Below are 14,276 nucleotides of genomic sequence, written 5' to 3'. Positions count from 1 at the left end.
ATCTTGGCTCACTGCAAGCTCCGCCTCCCGGGTTCACGCCATTCTCCTGCCTCAGCCTCTCCGAGTAGCTGGGACTACAGGCGCCCGCCACCACGCCCGGCTAATTTTTTTTGTATTTTTAGTAGAGACGGGGTTTCACCGTGGTCTCGATCTCCTGACCTTGTGATCCACCCGCCTCGGCCTCCCAAAGTGCTGGGATTACAAGCGTGAGCCACCGCACCCGGCCTAAAGGCTTTTTAAATCTGGTCCCTATTCCAGCACAGTAGCCTGTCTTCTAAATCCAAATATGTCATCAAGTTAAACCCTGCTTGGTGCTCTCTTGCCTCAAGTGGGCAGTGTGCAATGCTGAAAACATCCAGACGGGCTGCCCGCCTTCCTAGGGCCTGAGACAGTAAGCTGTATGAGGACAATGATCACCTATTTCATTAACTACTGTGTCCGCAGTACCTAGCATAGGTCCTGGCACATAGTAGGTATTGAGTAAATATTTGTTGATTTCCTAATTGACTCTCTGCCAGCATAGAAGCAGTCTCCATGGATATTTCCCTACAGTGGCCACATCACGGTTATCTCCATTTTGAGCTTCTGTCACCCCCAGCTGGATGATTTTCAGTTGTTTTTAAAGACCAGCGATCTCCAGACTGTCATGGGAATAAGAATGGCTGCACCTGTTAGGCAGTTAGCTGATGGAAATTTTTAACCTATCAGGTTTGAGGCATAAATACCTGCATAGAGAAGGTTACATAATCAGATGCAACCTGAAAATCAGTGTACCATAGCCTTCTACCTGACTTTCATTTGTTTAATTAAATAAATGGAAGAGAAATTTCCACTTTACAACCCACATCCAATAAATTATGACCTCAGTTTTTCATTTCATTACGGTTAGTACTTCCCAAATTGGTCTACAGTTACCGAGAGGCCCATTTTGACCCCCTTTAGTAGTCTTGAGATGAATGTTGTTGGATGTGATTGGCTTTTACCTTCAGAAGCTACATTAGAGGTGTGATGTGAGTAGGTGTAGACCTCAAAACCCATTCCAGCTGTCGATTTTGGACATATTCCAGGGAGTGCTAAGAATGATCCTGAGTTGATCACCATTCCAGGGTGGGGTGTTCACCTGCTTCACTTTGTGGAGCTTTTGAATCATTCATTACCTCTGTGAATGTCAGCATCTGAATTTATCCTGGAAAACCTCCTGATGCTCTTTTAAGCAAAGGGTTTTCCTAGGAATCAGTGAGGATGGAACTAAATTCATCTTTTTTTTTTTTTTTTTTTTTTTTTTGAGACAGAGTCTTGCTCTGTCACCCAGGCTGGAGTGCAGTGGTGCAATCTTGACTCACTGTAACCTCCACCTCCCGGGTTCAAGCTATTCTGTGTCAGCCCCCAAGTAGCTGGGATTACAGTCATGTACCACCACACCAGGCTAATTTTTTTTTTTTTTTTTTTTTTTGAGACAGAGTCTCGCTCTGTCTCCCAGGCTGGAGTGCAGTGGTGCCATCTCAGCTCAATGCAACCTCCACCTCCCGGGTTCAAGTGATTCTCCTGCTTCAGCCTCCCGAGTAGCTGGGACTACAGGCACCCGCCACCGTGCCTGGCTAATTTTTTTGTATTTTTAGCAGAGATGGGATTTCACCATGTTGGCCAGGCTGGTCTCCAACCCCTGACCTGAAGTGATCCTCCCACCTAGGTCTCCCAAAGTGCTGGCACTACAGGCGTGAGCCACTGTGTGCGGCCCTAAATTAATCTTTAAATGTAGGAAAATAGAAATAGTGTGCATTTACTGTGTCCAGACTTCCTAATTATTAGTGTTTCCACAGACTCCGCTTTAAGTAGTTGGACAGCGCAGCTCCAGGGCCCTGAATCTGTATCCTCAGGCAGTTGATGCTCATTTAGTGAAGTTTCTGGTCTCTGCATTCAGAAAAGGGTAACAGGGAGAGGAAGATAACAAGGATAAGAGGGAACTACGGTTATAATTTAAACTTTGAGTAAACGTTTAGAAAGATTTGAGAAGTCATTTGCTTCTGTTTTAAGGAAACTTGCTCAAGATAGTTTGTTTATAGAGCTGGATTTTTTCTCTTATACTTTCATCCATTTTCCCCTGCCCTTTGTAGAGGTGTATCTATCATATACAAACCTGAAATTGATGTATATCAGTAAAGTTGCTGTATTTTGGCAGTGATATTCCTGTGTGTGTTTTGGTTCTTTCTCTACTTATGTATGAATATCATTAAATATATATTGAATTATTTGGGTATTTCTTTTGACAAAATTCTACCTCAGAGACCTTTAAGAAAAATCAGAATTCAATCTACTATAGGTACATAGGGAAGAAGATGTTGTAAATAGAGAACTGGCTTCAGGCAAATAAAAGTTGGAATGGGAGAAGTTACCTTTCAGTTATCTTGGTTACTAGTGTGATATTTTCCTAAGATTCTGAAAGAGGATAATGATATATGTCATTTTTAGATTTGCAAAAAGCACAGGTTTTTCTGGCTGGAAAATGTCCAGCTGAAGGTGATAATTAGTATGAATCTCTCACATGGGAATGCAAATGAGTAAGTGAACCACTTGGAGAAATATAAGTCAAATAAGATGTTATGTCCGTTTCTGGGTATCACTAATGATTAAGAGTAAAACCTAGATTCATCATAAACTGTGTGCCAAAAGTGCCTAATATTTTTATGTATGCATAGTGAATAGCAAGATGACTAACCTCTTTAAAGAGGGCACTTTTATATAGAATCTTACAGTCTACATCTTGTACTAGGTGTGAAGGTGACCATTTTCACCTCTAAAACATTTATTAGTGCTTAAGAAAATGGCTAGAGAAACATAATGGGATGTAATGATGCCTCTTTAGGATTTTCTGAACATTCTTCAGTCTGGAAAGGTAAGGACCAAGGAAGCAGTATGACTAATGTATTAGTCCGTCTTGCATTGCTATAGAGAAATACCTGAGACTGGGTAATTTGTAAAGAAAAGAGGTTTAATTGGCTCATGGTTTGGCAGGCTATACAGGAAGCATGGCAGTGTCTGTTTCTGGCAGGCCTCATGGAACTTTTAATCATGGCGGAAGGCAAAGGGGAAGCGAGGCATCTTACATGGCAGGAGCAGGGTGCCGGGGCTACACACTTTTAAACAGATCTCATGAGAACTCTATCACAAGAATAGCACCAAGGGGATGCTGCTAAACCATTCATGAAGAATCCACCCCCATGATCCAGTCACCCCCCACCAGGACCCACTTCTAACATTGGGGATTACAATTCGACATGAGATTTGGTGGGGACACAAATCCAAATCATATCAACTAAAGTTAACAGAATCACGAAGTGGCAATCGTGTTACCTTGTTTGTTGTGTGATGCTGGGATTCTGAGGGGGCATTTCCGGGTATTGGAAAGAGAAAGTCAAATTCATTTGGTGAATTGAAAACATGAAAATCTCATATCCTGAATGTTGCATAGATTTTAAAAGGTTTAATTAAATTGATAGATGATAGAGCCATAATGCAAGGTAAATTTAAGGGGTGGGGGACATTCTGAATGTTTTTAGGACAATGTCAATAAAGGGCAGTGCTCACCCAAGAGACATGTATTAGTATCACTGTCAGAACATAGGGCCGGATGAACTGTTGGGCTTGTGAATTATTGGGTTACATTATTGAATTGTAACCCATTTAATGATGTGTTCTGCTTAGCGTCTTTAGGCCCCACCTAACTCTTCCAGCTCTCTATTCAACATTCTCTTTGGATTGTTTTGCTATCACTTGAAATTTGAGATGTCACAAACAAAACGGTCATCTGTTTCCGCCAAACTGTGGTTCTGCTAATCTCCCAGGCTGGCAGCATTGGAGACTTGCTGACTTCTTTCACCCCCACTTTTTTCACCTGAAATTATTTTCCTTGGTTCTGCTCTAAGTCCTATGCTTCAGTCAGGGGCCAACCAAATCTCACTGCCTCCTTTTTATCATGAAGCGTTTGATCACTGATAGTTCTTTTTATGTCTTGAAAAATCACCCTTCCCCGCACAGTTAATATTTAGTATCTCTACTCATCTTGTCACTTACAGCTCCATAACTCAGTGTTTCTCGTACCTCTTCATGGTGATGGGGAGCCCTTTGGAGGTGGTGACTGTGCTTTATACTCCTCATGATGCTTCACATGTGGCAGGCATGGAGTGAAGACTTTTTAGAACAGAATGCTTTAAATGGCATGTGGCCTGAGGAGATGATTGTCTTGTACCTCTTGCTAAAAGTGGTTTTCATTCTTTGTAGGTTTCATGTGGACAAACTCTCTTCGGCTCATGTATACCTTCGATTACATAAGGTAACTGAATTTAAACATGGATTCTTGACTTTTCTCCTGATGATGCATCATATCTTGTTCTTTATCCTTTGCAATTAAATTGCTTGAAGTAATAAGTCGGTACGCAAATCTAAAAGTTAACAAATGAAGACATGTCCTCCCTCTGACCCAGGAAATCGCTCTAACATTCTAGATGATTTTTGAGATGTAGAAGGAGGCAGTGTACATATTTCCCAGCTAGATGCACTGCTTATCCCGTCACTTCCGGTGTATTGTCTGTCATCTCTGCTTTCCTTTTCTTTCGATTCAGTTGACACTCCCAGACTTTCTGTCTCCTCCAGTGGATATCATGTGTGGCTCATGTGATTCTACTGCCTCAGTGAAGGGCCTGTGTTCCCAGTTACCATGGGCTTCTTTAGGAAGTTTAAAAGAACATGCTAGTAATAAAGGAAAAAATATTTAATGGCCCCTAATAATACAATACCATTATTTTTCCAATCTGTCTCTATTCATATATTTTATATAGTTGAATCATAGGGTATATATGCTTGTGAGTGTACTGCTTTCTTTTTGATAAACTTTCAACTTTGGAAAAATGTTAGATTTACAGAAAAGTGGCAGGAGTCATACAGAGTTCCCATCTACCCTTCACCTAGTTACCCCCATCATTAACATCTTACATTACTATGGTAGATTTGTCAAGACAAAGAAACTAACCTTGGCACATTGCTGTCACCTAAACTCTGGACTTTATTTGGATTTCACCAGTTTTCTATTAATGCCCTCTTTCTGTTCTGGTAGCCAGTCTAGAGTACCATATTACATTTAGTTGTGTCTGCCTAGTCTCCTCTAGTCTATGACAATTTCTCATTCTTTCTCTGTTTTTTATGACCTTGACAGTTTGAGAAGTACTGATCAGGTGTTTTGTAGACTATTGCTCAATTTGCATTTATCTGATATTTTTTCTCGTGACTAGATGGGTTATGGGTTTAGGGGGAGAATATCACAGAGGTGAAGTGCCTGTCTCGTCACAGCATATCGGGTGCGTGTATTACCGTGACTTATCATCGATGACGTAAGCCTTGATGGCCTGGCCAGGGTAGTGTTTGGAGGTTGCTCTACTATAAGGTTGCTTTTCTCCCCCTTTCTGTATTCTTATTTGGAAGCAAGTCACTAAGTCCAGCCCATGCTCAAGGAGGTGGAGGATGGAATTAAGCACTACTTCCTGGAGAGGAGAGTGTCTATATACGTTATTTATATACGTTATTTGGAATTCTGGAAGGAACATTTGTCTCTTTTCCCCTATTTATTTATTCAGTCATTTGTTTGCATCAGCCTAGACTCCTATGTTTATTTTATCCTTTGAGATATGTTCTGGAACCGGGTTATTTTACTCTGATATCGTTGCAGCTTCAGCTGGAGCTCTTTCAGCGGGCTCCCGTGCACTCCCATGTCCTCTGACATGCTCCCATCCTTTTGTTCTTTGAGCACATCCTTGCTTTCTGGCACTACAGAGAGCTCCAGGCTTGTCTTATATTTTCCCCGTCCCAGCTGTAGAATCGGGCATTTCTTCAAGGAACCCTGGTTCTTTTCAGTGGTAATGGTGTTTTGAAATCAAGATCTAGATGGATCCTTTTGTAGTTTGAGTGCAATGATTGGCTGTTCATGTGCATGTATGAGATGTGCCACCCTTGAACCTTGTCATGTCTGATGTGAAAAAATTTAAAAAGATCTGGGCTCTGGGTGCGCCTGTTACCACTGTAGTGTCATCGCTTTTCGGCCCTCTGAGCTGACAGAGAAGGAGATACATGTATGTATACTAACCCATGTATATGCACATATCTGTAATTGTTTCTGTATCCCTCCATATGTATTTATATTAAGCTAAACATGAGTTCATGGGGATGGCTCTGATTGTCATCCTTTGCTACAGGTTGTCTTTTTGCCTTAAACCATTTCCAGTCAAAACATTGTTTTCCATGCTCGCACTTGGGGAGGCTGAGCTGGAGGATCAGTTGAGCCCAGTAGTTCAAGACCAGCCTGGGCATCACAGGGAGACACTGTCACTACAAAAAATAAAGAAAATGTAGCTGGTTGTGGGATACCCACCTGTGGTCCCAGTTACTCGGGAGACTGAGATAGGAGGCTCACTTGAGCCCAGGAGGCTGAGGCTTCAGTGAGCCATGATCACACTACTGCACTCCAGCCTGGGCAACAGAGCAAGACCCTGTCTCAAGAACAACAACAACAACAACAACAAAAACACATAGTTTTCCAAAGTTAGCTGTAAGCTACTTTTTTTCCCACCCCTTTCAGTGACGTGATGTCCTATGTTTGTAATACAGTTAAATTCTCTTGTCCACATTCCATCTTGACATCCCCTGGTTGATTAGATTACTTTTTAACATGACATTTTATGAACTTTTTTATGTTGCTATATAATTTTCATATTTGTTATTTTGACTGGCTGCATTGAGTTAATAATATGCTGCAATTAATATGAAACTCTTTTGTCAGAATATAGGTTATTTACAATTTTTCAGCATTATGAATCACCAAGAAATAACTTTTCATGAACTACCTTCTGGTTTAATTTTTGTTTTTTGTTTTTCATTATTCTCTTAGAATACTTCTTAGGAATGGATTTCCTGGGTCAAAAGATGTACATAGTTTGGTAACTGCTTTTTCGCCAGATTGCCCTCTGAAAGTATTGTGCTTGTTTAAAATGCTCTCTACTATTTATAGGTTTTCCAAAACCTTTTTGGGTTTTATAACTTAAAAAATAAAAATAAAAACCTTTTTGACCATTTTGATGAATGTAAGATGCCACTTCATTATGGCAATAATATTCACTTTTTAGTTTACTAGCAAGGTTAAACAGTGTGCCCCATCTCATACTATTTATGTTTTTGAGGACTATATGGTGAAGGAAAAGAGGATTATGAACTCTATGCTGGAGCAAAATTCTGAATTCTTTTAGGCAGCTTCTTGCCATTTTGGAACTATTAGATTTGGAGAAAATAAATTATGGCGTCAGATTAATGTATTCTTTGGGGGACCTGCTGTGTCAGAAGATGGAAAATACTGGTGGTAGCCCCAAGTTCACATTGCCACAGTTATTACTTGTTTGAATAGAAGTTCAATTTCTCTTTCTTTTGGAAACACATAATGAACTCAGTTTAATTTTTTTTGGTAAATACGGGGTCTCACTGTGTTGCCCATGCTGGTCTGGAACACCTGCGCTCAAGCTGTCCTCCTGCCTTGGCTTCCCAAAGTGCTGGGATTACAGGCGCGAGCCCCTAAACCCAGCCTAATGTGTCCAGTTTGAAAGTGTGTGCTCCTTGAGGAACTTTTACCTGATTAATTTCCTGCAGTAAATGACATAGCCGCTGTACTTAGTAGGTACCAAGGAGGTTGGAAATGCAGTAAGACTAAGGGGTTCATTCAGACTCTGGGGCCAGACTGTTGGCTTTGAATTCTGGTTCTGCTGCTTACTCACCACGTGACTCTGAGCAAGTTATTTAACTGGCCTGTTTCTGCCTCTGTAAAAGGGGCATCACCTCACTTATTCATCTTTGATTTTGATACAGATTTCTGTAGAGAAAAAGGATCAGTGTCATTTCTATTATTTCTTCCTCACAATGAATGGTTGAGATCTACCCAACAAGAACTTTTTTCCTGATTAAAGCTGAGGATAGATGAACTACAAGATGTCTGAGAACTAAAACTACACATTTTCTTTTGCGAGGAAGGTCATAGGGACCTCGGCCAGGAAGACATTCAGTTGTCAAAAATAGGCACCATTTTCCACAAGGTTTCTAGAAGTCAGAATGAGAAGAAAGAGAATAAAAATTCTCAGACATAATTATAATTAATATTCTGGCAGTTTTTTTCATTTCCTGTTTTGTTTTTTTACTTATTAAGTGTCAGTATTTTTCATATTACAGCCTTCTCTTATTTTAAACAAACATTCCCATAATGCACACAGTAAATTTACTTTTCAGTGTTCTGTAGCAGTTGAAGAACCTCTGCTTTTAATAAAATCATGCCTAGTAGGTAAGGCAGCACATGTCCTTTGAGTGCTCCAGTGTCAATGGATAACGAGGTAGTGGACCAACTGGTTTATTTTTGTGTTTCAGGGAGAGAATATAGAAGACATCCCAAAGGAAGTGCTGATGGACTGTGCCCACCTTGTTAAGGCCAATAGCATTCAAGGTCAGTTCTCCTAGAGGTGTTTTTAGAATTAGCACTGACTTTCTCTATGTCTGAAATGGATTACATTTTAGTGAGCATGCTGTTGACTTTGGCCTCCATCAAAGGAATAATATGTGCTGTGCCTTTGCCATGTTTTGTTCTTTAAGATGGATGGCAATTTTGCTACTTGTCAAAGAACTAAAAACTGATCTCCCCACCCCTGTCATTTTGACGGTTCTATCTGAGTCTCGGCTCTTTTTACTGTTCCCTTACCTTGAATAGAAGGTTGTCTAGATCTGTCTGTACTTAGTGTTATTATAAAAAGACTTTGGGAAATTTGGTAATGTTGATAGCTAAGCAAGAACAATGTGTTTTATGGCTTTATTTTTAATGTTGTTTGATATCTTTATTTCTATTATTTGTCATTAGATTCTAGAATTAAAGTCCCCAAATCATGCTTTTCTACTTTTTCTTTCCCTCCTCCTCTTACGTACTTTTTCCCTCTTAAATTGTGAAGTTGTCAAGTCAGTTGATCTTGTTACTTCTCCTCCCCACCGAAGAGAATCTTATTTAGTTGGTCTGGGGTGATTCCCAAATATCACTGCTTTTAAAAGCTCTCTGGGTGATTCTCCTACGCAGCGTGGGTTGAGAACAATCAGCCTAAGTGTTTTAGGTGGGGCTTGGCATACTGTGCTTGGTGATTACCTGGTATTTATTTCTGCTATGCAAGATTTCATCTAATAGTCATGAAGGGTCAAGAAGGATGATTATTAGGGTAGGGGTGGGGTTTAAGAAGGGAAACCAGGAGGTGGTGCTCTGCTAAGAATGAGCCAGTAGATCCGATTTTAGGGTGTAGAACACAGGTCTAGATCGGGTAAAGGTTATTGTGGCTTGAGATGGAGCGGAGGGATGCTACAGAGGGTTGGAAAGCAATCGTGGTTTGGGTAGAAGATAAACATGGGGCAGACTCACAGCTGATAACAGGTACCAGGAGTTGACAATTACAGGACAAGAGCAGCGCAGCATTCCCCTTTCCCCGACTGCACTTCCCACACCTTCACTTAGGCGGCCTGAATGATGAGTCAGCACCTAGCCAAAGAAGGTAGAACTGTTGCTTTACAGAGCCACTGATTTTCAACTCTATAAGTTAACAAATTGTAACACATTTTGGGACATTCCATTTTATGAGGAGAACGGAATTTTCTAAGATTTTCAGCTAAGATCTTCAGTTACTGAAATAACAAGAAGAATTGAAACAGTCATTATATTCTTTCCTTCTGTGTTCCAACTTCCTTCACGTGTCCTTACCCCTTCCCATGCCGCTGGCTAGCAGGCATGTCTTTGTTAAAAGAGCTTTGGAGGCCTTATTCTTGGCCCAGCTGCTTTCTTCTTAATCTCTTCACAGTTTACTAATTCTAGAGAAAACAAAGAGGAGCAAAGAGTCATGACACTGAACTACTCTTTCTCTCCTCTTCAGCCTTCTGCAACAATAGCTCAGCTAGCAAATAAGGAGCTAAGCCCAAGGGTCTTGCTCTTGTGAGTCAGTAGAAGATGATGTGCCAAGGAGTGGAGAAAATGGTCATTGCTATGAGATTTCCAGAGGACACTCCACTTGTGGCACTTTGTAGGGACAAAGTTTTCCCCCAGTTTACCACCTGCAGTGCTCAGAACCAAGGGCTTTGGGGGTAAATTTGTTTGTTGCTATAGAATCAGCCTGTTCTGGGTCATAGGTCTAGAATCTTAGGTCAGCCTGTTCTGTGTTCACCCAGTGAATCTTTCCAGATTAAACTTTTAAAAGTTTAGAAACTGTCTTGACTCTCCTCGGCCTAAACTGTTCAGTCCGGACTTCTGAAGCCAGCATTTAAGCGTCTCTGATTTGACTGCAGACTTCTTTCCCTTCACGTATTGCACACCACAGCCAAAGCCAATATTTGCTGTTTTCTGACCTTGCACCCGGCTTATATTGTTCCCTCTGCCCTCAGGTTTGTCCTTGTCAGTCATCAGAGTCCAGATTCAAGCTAAGGTTCAAGGTCCACATAGTGGATGTAGTGGTGGTAATAATTGCTAACATTGATGGAGTGTTAATTACATGCTTGGCCCTGTGCTAAGTACTTCACAAATTATCCACCCTGTTGAGTTAGATATTATTTTCATTTTATAGAGGAGGAAACTGATCTTAAAGAGAATTAAGGAACTTGTTCAAGGTCTTAGAGGTCTGAAGTGCAGTAGAGACTGGATTTGATGTCACCCCATTTGGCTCAAGTCTTCTGCCGTAACCTCTGAGCTCTGTGAGCCTCCTTGATGAAGGCTTTTCCTTCTTCAGCTTTGAGTGGCCCCACTTTCTCTGTGCTGTCTTAGCAGTTTCCTGTAGCTTTCCAACAGCATTTGATCAGTTCTCCTTTTAATCCAAGTTATTTATGTGCTTACCCTGCTCCGTTAGAATCGTGGAGAGCACGATTCATTGTCTGGTCATGTTTGTGTCCCCCACAGTGCCTTGCACATGGAGATTTTCTAAAGAAACTTTATTTAGAAAAAACTTTCAGATATACAGAAAAGTTGCAAGAATAGTATGGCTACCATATACCATTCACTTAGATTCATCAATTTTTAAATTTTTCCATATTTATTTGCTTTATATATTGCATACCCATTAACCTTTTTAGCTGAACCATCTGAAACGAAATTGTAGATATCATGAACCTTGAACATGTTCCTCTGAAGAACACGGACATTGTCTTAAATAACTGTATTACAGTGGTAAAATTCAGGAAGTTTAACATGGATAGAATACCGTGTTCTGATATACAGTCCGTATTTAAGTTTTGCCACTTGTCCCACTACTGTTTCTTTATAGCTTTTTTTTGGATCCAGGGCCATGTGCTGTATTTACTTGCAGTGTATTTACTTCTCTTCAGTCTCCTTTAATCCAGAGATACTGTTTTGTCTTTCAAAAAGTACAGACCAGTTGTAGTAATGGGATTACTAACCCACAGTTGGGGTTTGTCTGATCCTTCCTCTGGATTAGAATCCCATCATGCACTTTGGGGGAAGGAATATTACATAAGTGAAGTTTTGCACATTATAGTCAGGCAGCACATGATGTCATTTTCTGCCGTATTTAGTGGTGTTAACCTTGACCACTTGGGTAAAGTGGTCTTCCAGCTTTTTCCAGTGTACATGGGGATTTAATAAACATTGAAATCTCTTGCCGTCTAATTTGGAAGGACCAGAGAGAGCATCAGACCAGTGATCAAACTGCAATTTCCAGAGCTGCCAGGGAGGGTATTGGGGGTAGAGGGCATGAGTGGTGGAGGCGGCGGTGCAAGGGGCAGCAGGAGGAGTGAACAAGGTACCTGGCACTTCTTCCATCCAGAGCACCTCTGCTTTGATGACTTCTGTGTTTTCTTTGGTAAAAGGGTTCCACTGCTGAAAGAAACTATAAGCAAAAACTGTTAAACTAGTCCAATTTCCTCACATTTCATATGACATTCAGAGGGCTGGGGGACTTCTCCAGAGAGGCTCGGCTAGCTCGAGGTAGTCCCAGATGGAGTCCAGGGCTTATGAGTCCCAGGCCATGGCTTTCCATTGCTGCTTAACCTTCAGAGTCAAGGACTTCTTTGAGAATCTGAGGAAACATATTCTGTCCTTTTCTTTTGAAAAAAACCACACTGATAAATTTTGCATCCAATTTTAGAGAGTCCTCAGAAGTCCCTGAAGCTAATCCATGGACCCCTACTTGCCACAGTAATACTTCCGTTTGAATTTTGTCAGCTTTACCATTTGCCTTTTGTGGGTGGTTTTTGAAAAAGTATTGGTGGTTTGAAACAATGGGTGGCCTGTTCATTCTAAGCCGTTTCCTTTGTTGGCTTATGGCAGTTTGCCAGTGGGTAAGGGAACACATTGCTTAGTCTCATCCTGCCTGCATGTTGAAGACAGTCTCTCTTGGCAGGCTGCAAGATGAACAACGTTAATGTGGTATATACGCCGTGGTCTAACCTGAAGAAAACAGCTGACATGGATGTGGGGCAGATAGGCTTTCACAGGCAGAAGGATGTAAGTGTTTTGTGCCACTGAAGGAGGCGGAGCCCTGATACTGAATGGAGTATCCTATCTTTTCTGTCTGACACCATTGTTGTTGAGGGCTGAGCATGATATATGTTTTCTAAAGGGAATTAAACTGGGTTGCTAAACCCCTGGAAAGCCTCACCCCTCTTCTGGGAGAAAAAAACAAAAAGATGCAATATATTTTCTCCTATCTCCCTTAAAGGTAAAAATTGTGACAGTGGAGAAGAAAGTAAATGAGATCCTGAACCGATTAGAAAAGACCAAAGTGGAGCGGTTCCCAGACCTAGCAGCAGAGAAAGAATGCAGAGATCGTGAAGAGAGGAATGAGAAAAAAGCCCAAATTCAGGAAATGAAAAGGAGAGAAAAAGAAGAAATGAAGAAGAAGAGGGAAATGGATGAACTTAGGTATGTCGGAGCTGTGGCATTGAGACTGGCCTCAAAGATTATTCCCTGATGATTTTAATCATGTATTAGCCATTAAGAACGATATATTGGTGGAAGGAGGGACATGTAACAAGCGCAGTTTAAACTCAACCTTAAATCAGTTTTTTAAAAAAAGGCATTTATATTAATGTGTTGGTTAAAAGAATTGCTTGTTTATGGCAGCAGGATATGAAAGTGGATGAAATAAAATAACTAATTTTATTCATAGAGAAACCTTCATAGGTTATCCCTAGTTTGGTTTGGTTTGTAAAGTTCTTCTGGAAAGGAAAAGGTGCTGTGGGAGGTATTTACTATTGACTAGCTGTGCTATTTAAATAAAGTTGTGTTGGCTCTAAAAACCAATGCTAGTAACTCTCAAAGCTGTTTTTAAAACTCTTTTTTACATTTCAAAAGTTTAAACTAATGTAGTGAGGTCTGCTTCAAAGCACTACATTTTTAAACAGCTAAATAGTTCAAATACAATTTGGCTCCTGAAATTCTAGTGAAGAAGGCCATGAGAATAATGATTATGTTAGTTTTCTATTGCCATTGAAACAAATTGCCACAAATGTAGTAGGTTAAAACAACACAAATTTATTGTCCGTAGATTAGAAGTCCAGCAAGATTCTCACTGGGCTAAAATCAAAGTGTCTGGAGGCACTAGGGGAGAATCTTCCCTTTCAGCTTTGAAAGGCACCCACATTTCTTGGCTTGTGGCTCCTTCTCCAAAGCTTTCGATGGTCACAGCCCCCTGTCTGACCACTGCCTTCTCTGCTTTTAAGGAAGTGTGATTAGATTGGGTTAATCCAGATAACTCACGATAATCTCTCCATTTTAGGTCCTTAACTAATGACATCTGCAAAGTCTACTTTGCCATAGAAGATAACATATTTATAGGTTCTAGAGACTAGAATGTGGATATTCTGCCATACAGTGCTGTACCCGAAGAGCCCCTAGTTGTTCTAATTAAAGGAAATTAATCCTGTGAATTCTCATCACAGAACTCCTAGATTTTTCTATGATTTTTTATTTGCAATACATATACCAAAAAGAAAAAAGGGTTACTGATAACATATATTGCCTTTGGAAATGGTGTGGAATCAGAAACATGTTGCTTAGGCATGTCCTAACCCAGTTTCCTTGGAATGCCTTGGATTCTTAGGAAGATTGTTGGGTCAGAATGTAGGTATAATGAACATGTACTGTTATTTATTATTCACATGCACGTGTTTCTGGTTGGGGTTCTGCTAAAACAGGCTTAGTAGCTTCATTTAAAATACAGTGT

The 14,276-nt window shown here is 40.6% G+C and overlaps 1 protein-coding gene and 1 pseudogene across 6 annotated transcripts in view; both read left to right on the top strand.

Annotated features, from left to right (window-relative positions):
* The window catches only part of CCDC25 (coiled-coil domain containing 25), a 40,373-nt gene that overhangs the window by 12,564 nt on the left and 13,533 nt on the right, over positions 1-14,276 (top strand). For 4 of the 6 annotated variants that reach the window (XM_063610886.1, XM_055295807.2, XM_055295808.2 and 1 more), the window contains 4 exons: positions 4,279-4,330; positions 8,449-8,524; positions 12,453-12,556; positions 12,771-12,973. In XM_063610886.1, coding sequence (XP_063466956.1) covers positions 4,279-4,330; positions 8,449-8,524; positions 12,453-12,556; positions 12,771-12,973 — 435 coding nt within the window. Of the gene's footprint in view, positions 1-4,278; positions 4,331-8,448; positions 8,525-12,452; positions 12,557-12,770; positions 12,974-14,276 lie in introns of those variants that run through there. The other 2 variants (XM_055295810.2, XM_055295811.2) reach the window with 2 other exon arrangements.
* On the top strand, positions 5,939-6,027 carry LOC129492455 (uncharacterized; annotated as a pseudogene).

This window comes from Symphalangus syndactylus, chromosome 10 (assembly GCF_028878055.3).
Source record: "Symphalangus syndactylus isolate Jambi chromosome 10, NHGRI_mSymSyn1-v2.1_pri, whole genome shotgun sequence".
NCBI lineage: Eukaryota > Metazoa > Chordata > Mammalia > Primates > Hylobatidae > Symphalangus > Symphalangus syndactylus.
The sequence above is the reverse complement of the archived record's forward strand: the minus strand, read 5'-3'. Positions and strand labels throughout refer to the sequence as shown.